A 16,098-nucleotide genomic window follows, 5' to 3' on the forward strand; every position below is an offset into this window, starting at 1 on the left:
GGCCTCTCCTATCATTGCTACGCTGACGATACACAACTAATCTTCTCCTTTCCCCCCTTCTGATAACCAGGTGGCGAATCGCATCTCTGCATGTCTGGCAGACATATCAGTATGGATGACGGATCACCACCTCAAGCTGAACCCTGGCAAGACGGAGCTGCTCTTCCTCCCGGGGAAGGACTGCCCGTTCCATGATCTCGCCATCACGGTTGACAACTCCGCTGTGTCCTCCTCCCAGAGTGCGAAGAGCCTAGGCGTGACCCTGGACAACACCCTGTCGTTTCTCCGCCAACATCAAGGCGGTGACCCGCTCCTGCAGGTTCATGCTCTACAACATTCGGAGAGTACGACCCTGCCTTACACAGGAAGCGGCACAGGTCCTAATCCAGGCACTTGTCATCTCCCGTCTGGACTACTGCAACTCGCTGTTGGCTGGCCTCCCTGCCTGTGCCATTAAACCCCTACAACTCATCCAGAATGCCGCAGCCCGTCTGGTGTTCAACCTTCCCAAGTTCTCTCACGTCACCCCCCTCCTCCGCACCTCCACTGGCTTCCAGTTGAAGCTCGCATCCGCTACAAGACCATGGTGCTTGCCTATGGAGCAGTGAGGGGAACGGCACCTCTGTACCTTCGGGCTCTGATCAGTCCCTACACCCAAACGAGGGCATTGCGTTCATCCACCTCTGGCCTGCTGGCTCCCTTCCTCTGCGGAAGCATAGTTCCCGCTCAGCCCAGTCAAAACTGTTCGCTGCTCTGGCACCCCAATGGTGGAACAAGCTCCCCTCACGACGCCAGGACAGCAGAGTCACTCACCACCTTCCGGAGACATTTGAAACCCCACTCTTTAAGGAATACCTGGGATAGGATAAAGTAATCCTTCTACCCCCCCAAAAAAATTGTAAAGTGGTTATCCCACTGGCTATAGGGTGAACGCACCAATTGGTGAGTCGCTCTGGATAAGAGCGTCTGCTAAATGACGTAAATGTGCCCTTGAGCAAGGCACTTAACCCTAATTGCTCCTGTAAGTCGCTCTGGATAAGAGCGTCTGCTAAATGACTAAAATGTAATGTAAATGTAATGCAATCTCTATTGCACTCCACACTGCCCTTTCCCACCTGGACAAGAGGAAAACCTATGTGAGAATGCTATTCATTGACTACAGCTCAGCATTCAACACCATAGTACCCTCAAAGCTCATCACTAAGCTAAGGACCCTGGGACTAAACACCGCCCTCTGCAACTGGATCCTGGACTTCCTGATGGGCGCCCCCAGGTGGTAAGGGTAGGTAACTACAGCTTCTACCCCCAAGCTAATCATGGCTACACAGACTATTTGCATTACCCCCCCCACCCCACCCCCTCTTTTACGCTGCTGCTACTCTCTGGTTATTATCTATGCATAGTCACTTTAACTCTACCCTTATTTTTCTTAAAACTGCATTGTTGGTTAAGGGCTTGTAAGTAAGCATTTCACTGTAAGGTCTACACCTGTTGTATTCGGCGCATGTGGCAAATAAAATATGATTTGATTTGATTTTTATATGTACACTTCTCATTCTGCAGTAGTTATATAGGATGAGCCGTCACTAGAATACAGAGCATACTATGTGTAGACTTGTCATTCTGATAATGGTTGTGGATTATTATTGTATACATGGATCCTCATGATTTATTCTCTCCTTTCTCAAACCACACATAAAATACCTCTAAAGGAAGCAGCTGTGTGTCTTTAACAACAACCTTGGGGCCAGAATTCAGTTTTACAATCCTATCCTCTAACCGATCCCCTTATCTCCTCTCTTGTCCTTCAGAGGTCCTATAAAAGCCTGGAGCCTGGCAGACTCCAGCTGCCGTCGCTGTCGCCAACATTACAGTAATGCTGCCTGCCGTAGTGAAGCTCTGCTGTGGAATCTCCTACCCTCACCTCAGGACCATGGCAGGTAAAAAACATACAACTATATCATCTTGGTTGTGTCCCAAAATGGCCTCCTATTTCCTATGTAGTGCACTACTTTTTATCCAGGGCCCTCTATAGGGGGCCATTTTGGATGCAGCACTGGAGAGAAACATCACATTTCTCTAATTCCTTAGATTGTAGGATTACCGTGTCGTGCACAATGCACGTAGCCTGGTCCCAGATCGGTTTCTGCTGCCTTGCCAACTCCCTCTTATGGTCGTTGCAAGACAGCACAAACAGGTCTGGGACCAGCCAGTGCACGTATGCGTCTGGATGGAGTTATCTATTGTTGCTGTTATTACTATGGCGTCTTGGCTGTGACTAGTAGTAGTCTTTGTGTTTCCTGACAAGTCCTTTAAGTCCCCATCAACAACTCTGCCAAGTGTACAGCACTTTGAGATGCAGAATGGATCAAATCCATCCTGAGTGGCAGTCTGTGTCATGGTAAACATGTTTGGCTTGATAATGAAGAAATGGAGTTGACAGGCTATATGAAAATGTGCTGACTGTTATTATCGTTGTTGTTGTTGTTGTTGTTGTCCCATGACAGGACTGCAACGGCCAGCTACTCGCAGCGATCGGCCAGGAACTTGCTCACATGCAGAGGAGTGGGCAGACCCAACTACCAGCATGGACCAACCATACGGGTTGGCAGACTGGCACCGCTCAGCATCAGCACAGTGGTAAGCCTAGGAATGACACACAGATTACACACATTTTCAACGGCATTATTATTTTACACAGAGCACAAACTGCCCTTATCATAGTTATATTGACATATTTTCCAAGGGCATTACTTTTTTTACTATAAAACTTTTACTGACCATTGAATATTAAACAGCTTCAATTACAACTGGATCGAAGTGAGCGCTGCTGTGAGGGGCCCCTTTATCATGTGTATGTAAACGTGTTACAGAGAGCTCCAGAAGAGAGATAGCCAACCCAGTCCCATTGAAAGAGGATGAGCTGCTGTACATAAGGCGAGGCCACGAGGCGCTGACCAAGGCTCTGGACATTGTGGAGGATAAGGACGGATGGGCAACAGAACTCACAGAGGTAGTGCATCATCCATACAACCGTCTAGCGTTGATTAAAGAGGCAATACAGAATTGGTACATAGATTTTTGGCAAACCATCCTGTATTGTCCCTTTAAAATGTGTTGCTTCCTGTGTAAAATGCTTCCAAAAATAGCTATTGCTATGGAAACCTTATACTGATGCCAAACCACCAAACTGTCATATAGGACAAGGGGGTAGGTACATGATCTGACTATAGGACAAGGGGGTAGGTAGATGATCTGACTATAGGACAAGGGGGTAGGTAGATGATCTGACTATAGGACAAGGGGGTAGGTAGATGATCTGACTATAGGACAAGGGGGTAGGTAGATGATCTGAATAGCTATCGCCATTGTATCCCGTCTTCAAAACCCATCAAATCTAATTGACATAGGCCATTGTTGCCACAATGTCAAACCTTCTAACATTTTGACCTTTTAGTCAATTAGCAGACGTTCTCATCCAAAGCAACTTAACAGCCAAGTGCATTCAACTTAGTTCAGAAGGGACCCTTTTTGACTTGTAGGAGAAAATACACTTTGTATAATCTCAGAACCCAGAACCAAATGTGCTATTAGTTATTTAAATTGGCTGTTCCAAAAGCAGTAGCTACATTTTTACACTGACTTACAGTTTTAGTGAGTGCATACATTTCATACTGGCCCCGTGGGAAACGAACCCACAACCCTGGCGGTTGCAAGCGCCATGCTCTACCAACTGATCTACAGGGGACTTGGCTACTCTTACGCTCATAGTCTCTCACAAGAGACTCAACGTTCTTTCTGTAACTATATCTTGTAGGATGCATACTATTGCCACATTGCCAAACTTTCTCTTTCCGTTACTTGACATTTAGGTAAAACTGGGACTTGATCTAAATAGCTATTGGCATTGGAAATCTTGTCCCGGTATATGCATATAGATGCCTCACTCACTGCCAAAACGTTATAACTCTGGAGTAGAGAAACTTTCTGTAATCTCAGAACCAAATGGAAGTAGAAAGACTATCACAAGAGAACGTTCAGTAATTGTGTTGTATAGGAAACCAGGGACATCGTTAGAAACCTTCCTGAAAAAAACAGTTGTTGTTAAAAAAAAGGAAACCCTATGGACGCCACATTCCAAAACGTCTTGTAACTTTCCCGTAAACACTGTGTGTCGTCACAGGAGAACGGGGTTGTGGTCTACAGTAAAGTGTTGCCGGGGGACAGGAAGGTCTTCAGACTGGAGACTGTGTTAGAAGCCACCCCAGAAGAGATACATCACATCCTGTGGAAGGTCGAGGAGATGCACCAGTGGAACCCAAGCATCAAAAACATCAAGGTAACTGTTCCGTCATAGTAGGGCAGCTGTTGGTCAGTGTGTAATCTTAACACCTCCCCTTAGGATATCATTGATGACTGTAAGTTGCTTTGGATAAAAGCCTCTGCTAAATGGCATATTATTATTATTATTATTATTATTATTATTATTATTATTATTATCTTCTGTTCTCCTTCCTCTATCTATTATGGCATCCTTTACATTTCTATTCTACATGTACACACGTGTTATTATCCAACTGGTATAGTATTTACCTTCTAAGTATGTGTATCAGGGCGTCTGTAAACTGTAAAATATTTGTAACAAGGTGTTTCTAAAACTCTCATGAACAATTTAGGCATATTTTATAACTACAGTGGCAAGAAAAAGTATGTGAACCTTTTGGAATTACCTGCATTTCTGCATAAATTGGTCATAAAATTTGATCTGATCTTCATCTAAGTCACAAAAATAGACAAACACAGTCTGCTTAAACTAATAACACACAAACAATTATACGTTTTCGTGTCTTTATTGAACATACTGTGTAAACATTCACAGTGCAGGGTGGGAAAAGTATGTGAACCCTTGGATTTAATAACTGGTTGACCCTCCTTTGGCAGCAATAACCTCAACCAAACGTTTTCTGAGTTGCAAATCAGACCTGCACAACGGTCAGGAGGAATTTTGGACCATTCCTCTTTAAAAACTGTTTCAGTTCAGCAATATTCTTGGGATGTCTGGTGTGAACCGCTCTCTTGAGGTCATGCCACAGCATCTCAATCGGGTTGAGGTCAGAACTCTGACTGGGCCACTCCAGAAGGCGTATTTTCTTCTGTTGAAGCCATTCTGTTGTTGATTTACTTCTGTGTTTTCAGTCGTTGTCCTGTTGCATCACCCAACTTCTGTTGAGCTTCAGTTGGCGGACAGATAGCATTACATTGGGATGAGGTTTTGATGTTGGTGTGCTGTGCCTTTTTTTCTCCACACACAGTGTTGTGTGTTCCTTCCAAACAACTCAACTTTAGTTTAATCTGTCCACAGAATATTTTGCCAGTAGCGCTGTGGAACATCCAGGAACATTGTGAACTTCAGACGTGCAGCAAAGTCCCATGAACACCGTTCTTGTTTAGTGTTTTACGTATCGTAGACTCGTCAACAGAGATGTTAGCATGTTCCAGAGATTTTCTGTAAGTCTTTAGCTGACACTCTATCCTCATTGAGCATTCTGCGCTGTGCTCTTGCAGTCATCTTTGCAGGACGGCCACTCCTCGGGAGAGTAGCAACAGTGCTGAACTTTCTCCATTTATAGACAATTTGTCTTACCGTGAACTGATGAACATCAAGGCTTTTAGAGATACGTTTGTAACCCTTTCCAGCTTTATGCAAGCCAACGATTCTTAATCTTAGGTCTTCTGAGATCTCTTTTGTTCGAGGCATGGTTCACATCAGGGCAATGCTTCTTGTGAATAGCAAACTCTAATTTTGTGAGTGTTTTTTTTTATAGGGCAAGGCAGCTCTAACCAACATCTCCAATCTCGTCTCATTGATTGGACTCCAGGTTAGCTGACACCTGACTCCAATTAGCTTTTGGAGACGTTATTAGCCTAGGGGTTCACATACTTTTTTCCAACCTACACTGTGAATGTTTAAATGATGTATTCAATATAGACAAGAAAAATCCAATAATTTGTGTGTTATTAGTTTAAGCACACTGTGTTTGTCTATTGCTGTGACTTAGATGAAGATCAGATCAAATTTTATGACCAGTTTATTCAGAAATCCAGGTAATTCCAAAGGGTTCCATAATTTTTCTTGCCACTGTATTTCGATTATTATTATTATTATAACAATTATTATTATTTTATTTGTATTACTTTAATTCTTTATTTTAACGTTTTTTTTTTTTTTCTCTGATTTTCGGGGTGAGGGGGAGTGGGAGACATTGGGATGGGTGGGAAACAGGGAGGGGTCAGGGATCAATAGGGAATGTTCTGAAGGATTAGGGGAAAAAGAAAAAGCAACGTGCAAATTATTGTATGTTTATCTTTCTTCTTCAATCAAATATTATGAAAATTGTTTAAAAACATCAAGGTAAGCAGACTCATCTAAGCTGACATATGGAATTGTTTTAAGATGGGCATACTATGGATCATTCAGCTTTTTGATTTTGAATTTTAGGACCCCTTTAGGTATAAACAAAATATATTACCAAATTATTTGATAAAATATTGAGTTTGGCCTTTACTACTATAGCCCAGAGAAACGCATTGAACAACACATTCATTAAATGGCAAAACAAGACAGTCAAAACAGAAACCATGAGAAACAAGGTTATTGAGTGTCTGTCCTATATCTAGGAGATACAGTACCAGTCAAAAGTTTGGACACACCTACTCATTCAAAGGTTTTTCTTTATTTTCACTATTTTCTACATTGCAGAATAATAGTGAAGACATCAAAACTATGAAATAACACATATGGAATCATGTAGTAACCAAAAAAAGTGTTAAACAAATCAAAAATATATTTTATATTCTTCAAAGTAGCCACCCTTTGCCTTGATGGCAGCTTTGCACACTCAGCCAGCTTCACCTGGAATGCTTTTTCCAACAGTCTTGAAGGAATTCCCACATATGCTGAGCACTTGTTGGCTGCTTTTCCTTCGCTCTGCGGTCCAACTCATCCCAAACCATCTCAATTGGGTTGAGTTCGGGTGATTGTGGAGGCCAGGTCATCTGATGCAGCACTCCATCACTCTCCTTCTTTGTCAAATAGCCGTTACACAGCCTGGAGGGGTGTTGGGTCATTGTCCTGTTGAAAAACAAATGATAGTCCCACTAAGCCCAAACCAGATGGGATGCCGTATCGCTGCAGAATGCTGTGGTAGCCATGCTGGTTAATTGTGCCTTGAATTCTAAATAAATCACAGACAGTGTCACCAGCAAAGCACCCCCACACCATCACACATCCTACTCCCTGCTTTACGGTGGGAAATACACATACGGAGATCATCTGTTCACCCACAACGCGTCTCACAAAGACACGGCGGTTGGAACCAAAAATCTCCAATTTGGACTCCAGACCAAAGGACACATTTCCACCGGTCTAATGTCCATTGCTCGTGTTTCTTGGCTCAAGCAGGTCTCTTCTTCTTATTGGTGTCCTTTAGTAAAGGTTTATTTGCAGCAATTCGACCATGAAGGCCTGATTCACGTAGTCTCCTCTGAACAGTTGATGTTGAGATGTGTCTGTTACTTGAACTCTGTGAAACATTTATTTGGGCTGCAATTTCTGAGGCTGGTAACTCTAATGAACTTATCCTCTGTAGCAGAGTTAACTCTGGGTCTTCCTTTCCTGTGGCGGTCCTCATGAGAGCCAGTTTCATCATAGCTCTTGATGGTTTTTGTGACTGCACTTACATTTACATTTTACATTTTAGTCATTTAGCAGACGCTCTTATCCAGAGCGCATACATTTTTATTTGTTATACTGGAATCGAACCCACAACCCTGGCGTTGCAAATGCCATGCTCTACCAACTGAGCTACATCCCTGCCGGCCATTCCCTCCCCTACCCTGGACGACACTGGGCCAATTGTGCGCCGCCCCATGGGTCTCCCGGTCGCTTGAAGAAACTTTCAAAGTTCATGACATTTTCTGGACTGGCTGACCTTCATGTCTTAAAGTAATGATGGACAGTCGTTTGTCTTTGCTTATTTGAGCTGTTCTTACCAAATATGGACTTGGTCTTTTACCAAATAGGGCTATCTTCTGTATAGCCCCCCCCACCTTGTCACAACACAACTGATTGGCTCAAACGCATTTAGAAGGAAAAAAAATTCCACTAATTAACTTTTAAGAAGGCACACCTGTTAATTGAAATGCATTCCAGGTGAAGCTGGTTGAATGAATGCCAAGAGTGTGCAAAGCTGTCATCAAGGCAAAGGGTGGCTACTTTGAAGAATCTAAAATCTATTTTGATTTGTTTTACACTTTCTTGGTTACTACATGATTCCATATGTGTTATTTCATAGTTTTGATGTCTTCACTATTATTCTACAATGTAGAAAAGAGTAAAAATAAAGAAAAACACTTGAATGAGTAGGTGTGTCCATACTTTTGACTGGTACTGTATATATTTTTATTTTCACACATATTTAACCCTTTTTTTGGGTAGGCATAGAACTACCTTCATACTTCCATTCATTTTTTTTTTACCGGTACAGTTTACCTTCAGAAGAGTCCCGTGACACTTGTGGGAGTCATCGAGAACGCTATCGTGTTCGTGAGAATCTCCCCTTTCCACAGTGGGGTCACATTAGTTTGTAGCCCAAACGGTTCGGACGCTACAAACAGAAGTTGGCACATCGACGGTACCGACTTCAGACGAGTCCCCTGACACTTGTGGGGGTCGTAGAGCGTTCGGACGCTACAGAGACCTTTTGTGAGAAGACCGATTTGGTTGGGACGTCTCATGGTCTGACAAACACCGCTCTAGCTCTGCCACCTTTCACCTCAGATGTGCAAATGCGACATCGGCGGACGCGGTGGATTTAGACGCAGCCGACGCTTAAACTGACGGATTTTGATGGGGATTTTTTTATTATGTTATTTAGATTGACACGCCCGGTGTGTCAGTCGACTCAAGGTGTTTCAATAATTCAGTAATGACTAGGAAAAATGATGGCAATCGTGTTTTTTAAATCGGCAGTAAGAAACTGCTTAGCCATTGGCTGCTAACAGCTGAGAACTGCTAGCTAACTGGCAAGCGTAAAACAGTCAACAACTTCGGGACTACAGACCCCCAGACATCGTCTGACCTGCCAGAAATGCACAGTCAAAGAGGAGAATAATGCTTTTTTTTATAGAGGCAAACTAAAACAAGAAACGTGACACAGTGTGTAAATGATAACACATTATTGCAGGAAATGAATACATGTATATAAAATGCTGGAATTAAACAATTAACTATGCAAATTAGCTAAAGCTGTACGCATTAAGGAAATAGACGCCTGGCTCAAATAGAATCCTGTCTCTAATAAGCGACTGTTGTGTTCAGTGATTGAAGCAAATAAACGCCCGGGCTATTAATTGAAGTTTTACGGTAGACATGGACACACACAGTGTCGATAGTCTTTACAACGCCAGGATATCACACTTGTCTCAAGGCATTCTGATGAGGGAAGAACAAAACTACTACGGCAGATCCTGTGTCTTCAGCTGGCATTATGAAGTCTGCATCCCAAATTGCCACCCTATTCCCTATACAGTGTACTAGTTTTTGACAAGAGAAAGTAGTGCGCCATATAGGGAATAGGGTCCTATTTGGGAACACGTAGCAGTACATTGAATGAGATTGTATTGGTCTGTCTCTTGTGTTGAAGGTTCTAAAGCAAGCTGGCCCGGAAACCATGGTTACGCATGAGGTGTCAGCAGAGACAGCCGGCAACCTGATAGGCCGAGAGACTTCCTGAGTGTGAGACACTTCTCCAGACAGGAGTCATGTATCTATCTGGGGGGAGCAGCCACGCACCTGGAGTCCTTCCCTCCTCAGAAAGGCTTCGTCAGGTAACACCAACACGGCTTTGCTCGGATAAGCCTGGCTCATAGAGTTGGATAGAGGGGAGCGCTTGGACCAAAGCCTGTGTATGGCTCATGCTGTCACAGAAGTGCCATTGCAAAGATATGAGATAAGTCTCTAGTTAATCTCTATGTCCTGGCTACTGTTCAACACATCCCCTCAACTCTCTATGTCCTGGCTACTGTTCAACACATCACCTCAACTCTCTATGTCCTGGCTGCTGTTCAACACATCACCTCAACTCTCTATGTCCTGGCTGCTGTTCAACACATCCCTTCAACTCTCTATGTCCTGGCTACTGTACAACACATCCCCTCAACTCTCTATGTCCTGGCTACTGTTCAACACATCACCCTCAACTCTCTATGTCCTGGCTACTGTTCAACACATCCCCTCAACTCTCTATGTCCTGGCTACTGTTCAACACATCCCCTCAACTCTCTATGTCCTGGCTACTGTACAACACATCCCCTCAACTCTCTATGTCCTGGCTACTGTTCAACACATCACCTCAACTCTCTATGTCCTGGCTACTGTTCAACACATCCCCTCAACTCTCTATGTCCTGGCTACTGTTCAACACATCCCCTCAACTCTCTATGTCCTGGCTACTGTACAACACATCCCCTCAACTCTCTATGTCCTGGCTACTGTTCAACACATCACCTCAACTCTCTATGTCCTGGCTACTGTTCAACATCCCCTCAACTCTCTATGTCCTGGCTACTGTACAAACACATCCCCTCAACTCTCTATGTCCTGGCTACTGTTCAACACATCACCTCAACTCTCTATGTCCTGGCTACTGTTCAACACATCACCTCAACTCTCTATGTCCTGGCTACTGTTCAACACATCACCTCAACTCTCTATGTCCTGGCTACTGTTCAACACATCCCCTCAACTCCCCTATGTCCTGGCTACTGTTCAACACATCACCTCAACTCTCTATGTCCTGGCTACTGTTCAACACATCCCCTCAACTCTCTATGTCCTGGCTACTGTTCAACACATCACCTCAACTCTCTATGTCCTGGCTACTGTTCAACACATCCCTCAACTCTCTATGTCCTGGCTACTGTTCAACACATCACCTCAACTCTCTATGTCCTGGCTACTGTTCAACACATCCCTCAACTCTCTATGTCCTGGCTACTGTTCAACACATCACCTCAACTCTCTATGTCCTGGCTACTGTTCAACACATCACCTCAACTCTCTATGTCCTGGCTACTGTTCAACACATCCCCTCAACTCTCTATGTCCTGGCTACTGTTCAACACATCACCTCAACTCTCTATGTCCTGGCTGCTGTTCAACACATCACCTCAACTCTCTATGTCCTGGCTGCTGTTCAACACATCCCTTCAACTCTCTATGTCCTGGCTACTGTACAACACATCCCCTCAACTCTCTATGTCCTGGCTACTGTTCAACACATCACCTCAACTCTCTATGTCCTGGCTACTGTTCAGCACATCCCCTCAACTCTCCATGTCCTGGCTACTGTTCAACACATCCCCTCAACTCTCTATGTCCTGGCTACTGTACAACACATCCCCTCAACTCTCTATGTCCTGGCTACTGTTCAACACATCACCTCAACTCTCTATGTCCGGCTGCTGTTCAACACATCCCCTCAACTCTCTATGTCCTGGCTACTGTTCAACACATCCCCTCAACTCTCTATGTCCTGGCTACTGTACAACACATCCCCCTCAACTCTCTATGTCCTGGCTACTGTTCAACACATCACCTCAACTCTCTATGTCCGCTACTGTTCAACACATCCCCTCAACTCTCTATGTCCTGGCTACTGTACAACACATCCCTCAATCTCTCTATGTCCTGGCTACTGTTCAACACATCACCTCAACTCTCTATGTCCTGGCTACTGTTCAACACATCACCTCAACTCTCTATGTCTGGCTACTGTTCAACACATCACCTCAACTCTCTATGTCCTGGCTACTGTTCAACACATCCCCTCAACTCCTATGTCCTGGCTACTGTTCAACACATCACCTCAACTCTCTATGTCCTGGCTACTGTTCAACACATCCCCTCAACTCTCATGTCCTGGCTACTGTTCAACACATCACCTCAACTCTCTATGTCCTGGCTACTGTTCAACACATCCCCTCAACTCTCTATGTCTGGCTACTGTTCAACACATCACCTCAACTCTCTATGTCCTGGCTACTGTTCAACATCCCCTCAACTCTCTATGTCCTGGCTGCTGTTTCAACACATCACCTCAACTCTCTATGTCCTGGCTACTGTTCAACACATCACCTCAACTCTCTATGTCCTGGCTACTGTTCAACACATCCCCTCAACTCTCTATGTCCTGGCTACTGTTCAACACATCCCCTCAACTCCCTATGTCCTGGCTGCTGACCAACACCCACAACACATCACCACAGCTTACCTTGAATAATATGTATTTTTGCGTATTCTGCTGTATAGCCAACTGTTGTGGTAATTGGCATGATAGCGACCATAGCTGTTGGCCATAGAGCAGGAACAGATCTGGGACCAGGTTGTTTGATGCACTGCTCTGAAACATTTGGCATTGATATAAAAGGTTATTTGAGGTTGAGTTAATACCATGCTGTAGGTTTGTATACATTACATCAGTAATATAGTTTTTTACTGAGTGATTTTTGTTGACTTGATCTGAACAGAGCGGAGGATGGTCCAACTTGTATTATCATCGAGGCCCTGGCAAACCAAACAGGAAGGAGTCACTTTACCTGGCTCCTCAACATGGATGTTAAGGTGAGATCGATAAATATATACATACACACACACTATATATATATATATATGTATGTGTGTGTGTGTGTGTGTGTGTGTGTGTGTGTGTGTGTGTGTGTATGTATGTATGTATATATATATATACACTACCAGTCAAAAGTTTGGACACACCTACTCATTCAAGTTTTTTTTTTTTTACTATTTTCTGACATTGTAGAATAATAGTGAAGACATCAAAACTATGAAATAACACATATGGAATCATGTAGTAACCAAAAAAAGTGTTAAACAAATCTAAATATATTTTATATTTGAGATTCTTCAAATAGCCACCCTTTGCCTTGATGACAGCTTTGCACACTCTTGGCATTCTCTCAACCAGCTTCATGAGGTAGTCACCTTGAATGCATTTCAATTAACAGGTTAATTTGTGAAAATTATTTCCTTCTTAATGCGTTTGAGCCAATCAGTTGTGTTGTGACAAAGTAGGGGGTATACAGAAGATAGCCCTACTTGTTTAAAAGACCAAGTCCATATTATGGCAAGAACTGCTCAAATAAGCAAAGAGTAACGACTGTCCATCATTACTTTAAGACATGAAGGTCAGTCAATATGGAACATTTCAAGAACTTTGAAAGTTTCTTCAAGTGCAGTCGCAAAAACCATCAAGCTCTATGATGAAACTGGCTCTCATGAGGACAACCACAGGAATGGAAGACCCAGAGTTACTTCTGCTGCAGAAGATAAGTTCATTAGAGATACCAGCCTCCGAAATTGCAGCCCAAATAAATGCTTCACAGAGTTCAAGTCACAGACACATCGCAACAGCAACTGTTCAGAGGGGACTGTGTGAATCAGGCCTTCATGGTAAAATTGCTGCAAAGAAACCACTACTAAAGGACACCAATAAGAAGAAGAGACCTGCTTGGGCCAAGAAACACAAGCAATGGACATTAGACAGGTGGAAATGTGTCCTTTGGTCTGGAGTCCAAATTGGAGATTTTGGTTCCAACCGCTGTGTCTTTGTGAGACGCGGTGTGGGTGAACGGATGATCTCCCCATGTGTAGTTCCCACCGTAAAGCATGGAGGAGGAGGTGTTATGGTGTGGGGGTGCTTTGCTGGTGACACTGTCTGTGATTTATTAAAAATTCAAGGCACACTTAACCAGCATGGCTACCACAGCATTCTGCAGCGATACGCCATCCCATCTGGTTTGGGCTTAGTGGGACTGTCATTTGTTTTTCAACAGGACAATAACCCAACACCCCTCCAGGCTGTGTAAGGGCTATTTTACCTAGAAGGAGAGTGATGGAGTGCTGCATCAGATGACCTGCCGCCACAATCACCCGACCTCAACCCAATTGAGATGGTTTGGGATGAGTCGGACGGCAGAGTGAAGAAAAAGCAGCCAACAAGTGCTCAACATATGTGGGAACTCCTTCAAGACTGTTGGAAAAAAGCATTCCAGGTGAAGCTGGTTGAGAGAATGCCAAGAGTGTGCAAAGCTGTCATCAAGGCAAAGGGTGGCTACTTTGAAGAATCTCCAATATAAAGTATATTTTGATTTGTTGAACGCTTTTTGGTTACTACATGATTCCGTATGTGTTATTTCATAGTTTTGATGTCTTCACTGTTATTCTACAATGTAGAAAATAGTAAAAAAAATAAAGAAAAACCCTGGAATGAGTAGGTGTGTCCAAACTTTAGACTGCTACTGTTATATATATATTATGATATTTTTGTATCCACTTCTTGAATTGAGTGACTTGAATTAGAATTGATTGACCCCAACTTGTTAGGCTACACATTGACTAGGATGTTATCAAATGTCAGTTTAGCTCTTGAATATCAATTCAGACCTGCGCTAAAGTACCAGTCTGTTTGTGCATGACAGCACTCAGGCACTCAGGCTACTAAAGGTGGGGTCTGAATTGATATTCAAGGCCACCATCTACAACTAAAGCTGCTGTGAAAATGACCTATAGCTAATAGCAGTCAGTAGCCTGCTGTACTATCGAATAATCAAACAAACTGACGGCTCTATTCACTCCGTTTGACACACTCACACTCACACCAACACACCTCCTGCTGCTGCCATTGGGGTTTTTATCTTCCTCTAAAGACTTTCTGTCAATTTAAGCTAAGCGTGATGTTTCACAGGAAATGTAGCTTTCATTTTCAGCTTCTGGAACCTTCTATGGGTCTTCAGGTTGCTAAGACTGCTGTACTAGTAAGTCATAGAACTTCCTTAAGAGAACATGTATGACCAAGCAAGCCCATCCAATGAAATGCAAGCACACGACTATGCATGTGCAGGAAATGGAACCCCGCTGAAGCAGCTGTCATAGTGAGGCTCGGCTGTCATAGGTGCACTTCACAGTTCTTCATAAGACTAAACACGACAAAAGGCAAATTAATCTTCCAATCCTTCCACCATGATGACACCTCATTTACACATAGGGGTCTGAAGGATGAATCTGTCTGTATTTTCAGGGCTGGTTGCCAAAGTCAATCGTCAATCAAGCGTTGCCGCGAGCGCAGGTGGATTTCACCCGGTATCTGCGCAGACGGCTGGCCGAGGGACCCACTCAGCGACACACACACCACCATGCTCCCACAGAGTCCGGAGCCAGACAACCACCACACTAATTGGAGTTGAGTGCTTGAGGGCAGAGACAGAGACAGAGACAGACGTAGAGAGCGACTGCAGGACCAGGCTACCATTCACACACAAGAGAGACAGAACCGTCTGCAGGCTGGCTCTGGCCTTTCACTAGGAGCACCCAGAGGAGAGCCACCACCGCTGTGAAGACATGCCAGGGTGCCCTCTCTGCCACGGTGTGTGACAGATGCGCACAAACACGCACGGGAAGTGTTGGAGAAGCTACTCTGAAAATACAGATTACCAAGCTACCAATTACTTCACACTGGAAGAAGTTAAGCTACACTAAAGCTACCCTTAAGAAAAAATATAGTTTACCTAACTAAAGTTACTTTGTAAAAAGTAGTTCACTACATCCAAACTACTTTGTGATAAATTATCATATCTACATCTGAAACGTCATAGACTACACATTGCAAAGACAGTTCACTTGGGGGTCGTATGTTAACATAATGTGTAACTTTGCCTGTTAAAAGACAACAAAACAATGTTTTAAGTGAAAATTAGGCAGGTGGGATGCCGAAAAAGAAAGGAAATGATTGCCTACTTTACCCATATTTTATTATAGAAAAAAGAAGTAGTGTGTAATTCCAGTAGTTAGCTACACCACTACAAAAAAAGTAATGAGCTCAACTACCACCAAGCTACTGCAAAATGTAGTTACATTACATGTGAGTTCACACTCCCCAACACTGCGCACCGGCACACACACACATGCACACACACGCACGCACGCACACACGCACTCACGACACACACACACACACACACACA

At 43.7% G+C, this 16,098-nt stretch overlaps 1 protein-coding gene across 1 annotated transcript; it reads left to right on the forward strand.

Moving 5' to 3' along the window:
- Positions 1-1,876: 1,876 nt before the first annotated feature.
- On the forward strand, positions 1,877-15,553 carry LOC121587316 (steroidogenic acute regulatory protein, mitochondrial). Its single transcript, XM_045217520.1, is given in 9 exon segments — positions 1,877-1,940; positions 2,508-2,524; positions 2,526-2,637; positions 2,904-3,013; positions 4,184-4,339; positions 9,705-9,777; positions 9,780-9,888; positions 12,589-12,682; positions 15,156-15,553. Coding segments are annotated over 9 exon segments (891 nt in total). The 3' UTR covers positions 15,312-15,553.
- Positions 15,554-16,098: the final 545 nt, after the last annotated feature.

The sequence above is a fragment of the Coregonus clupeaformis genome, unplaced genomic scaffold (genome assembly GCF_020615455.1).
Source record: "Coregonus clupeaformis isolate EN_2021a unplaced genomic scaffold, ASM2061545v1 scaf1090, whole genome shotgun sequence".
NCBI lineage: Eukaryota > Metazoa > Chordata > Actinopteri > Salmoniformes > Salmonidae > Coregonus > Coregonus clupeaformis.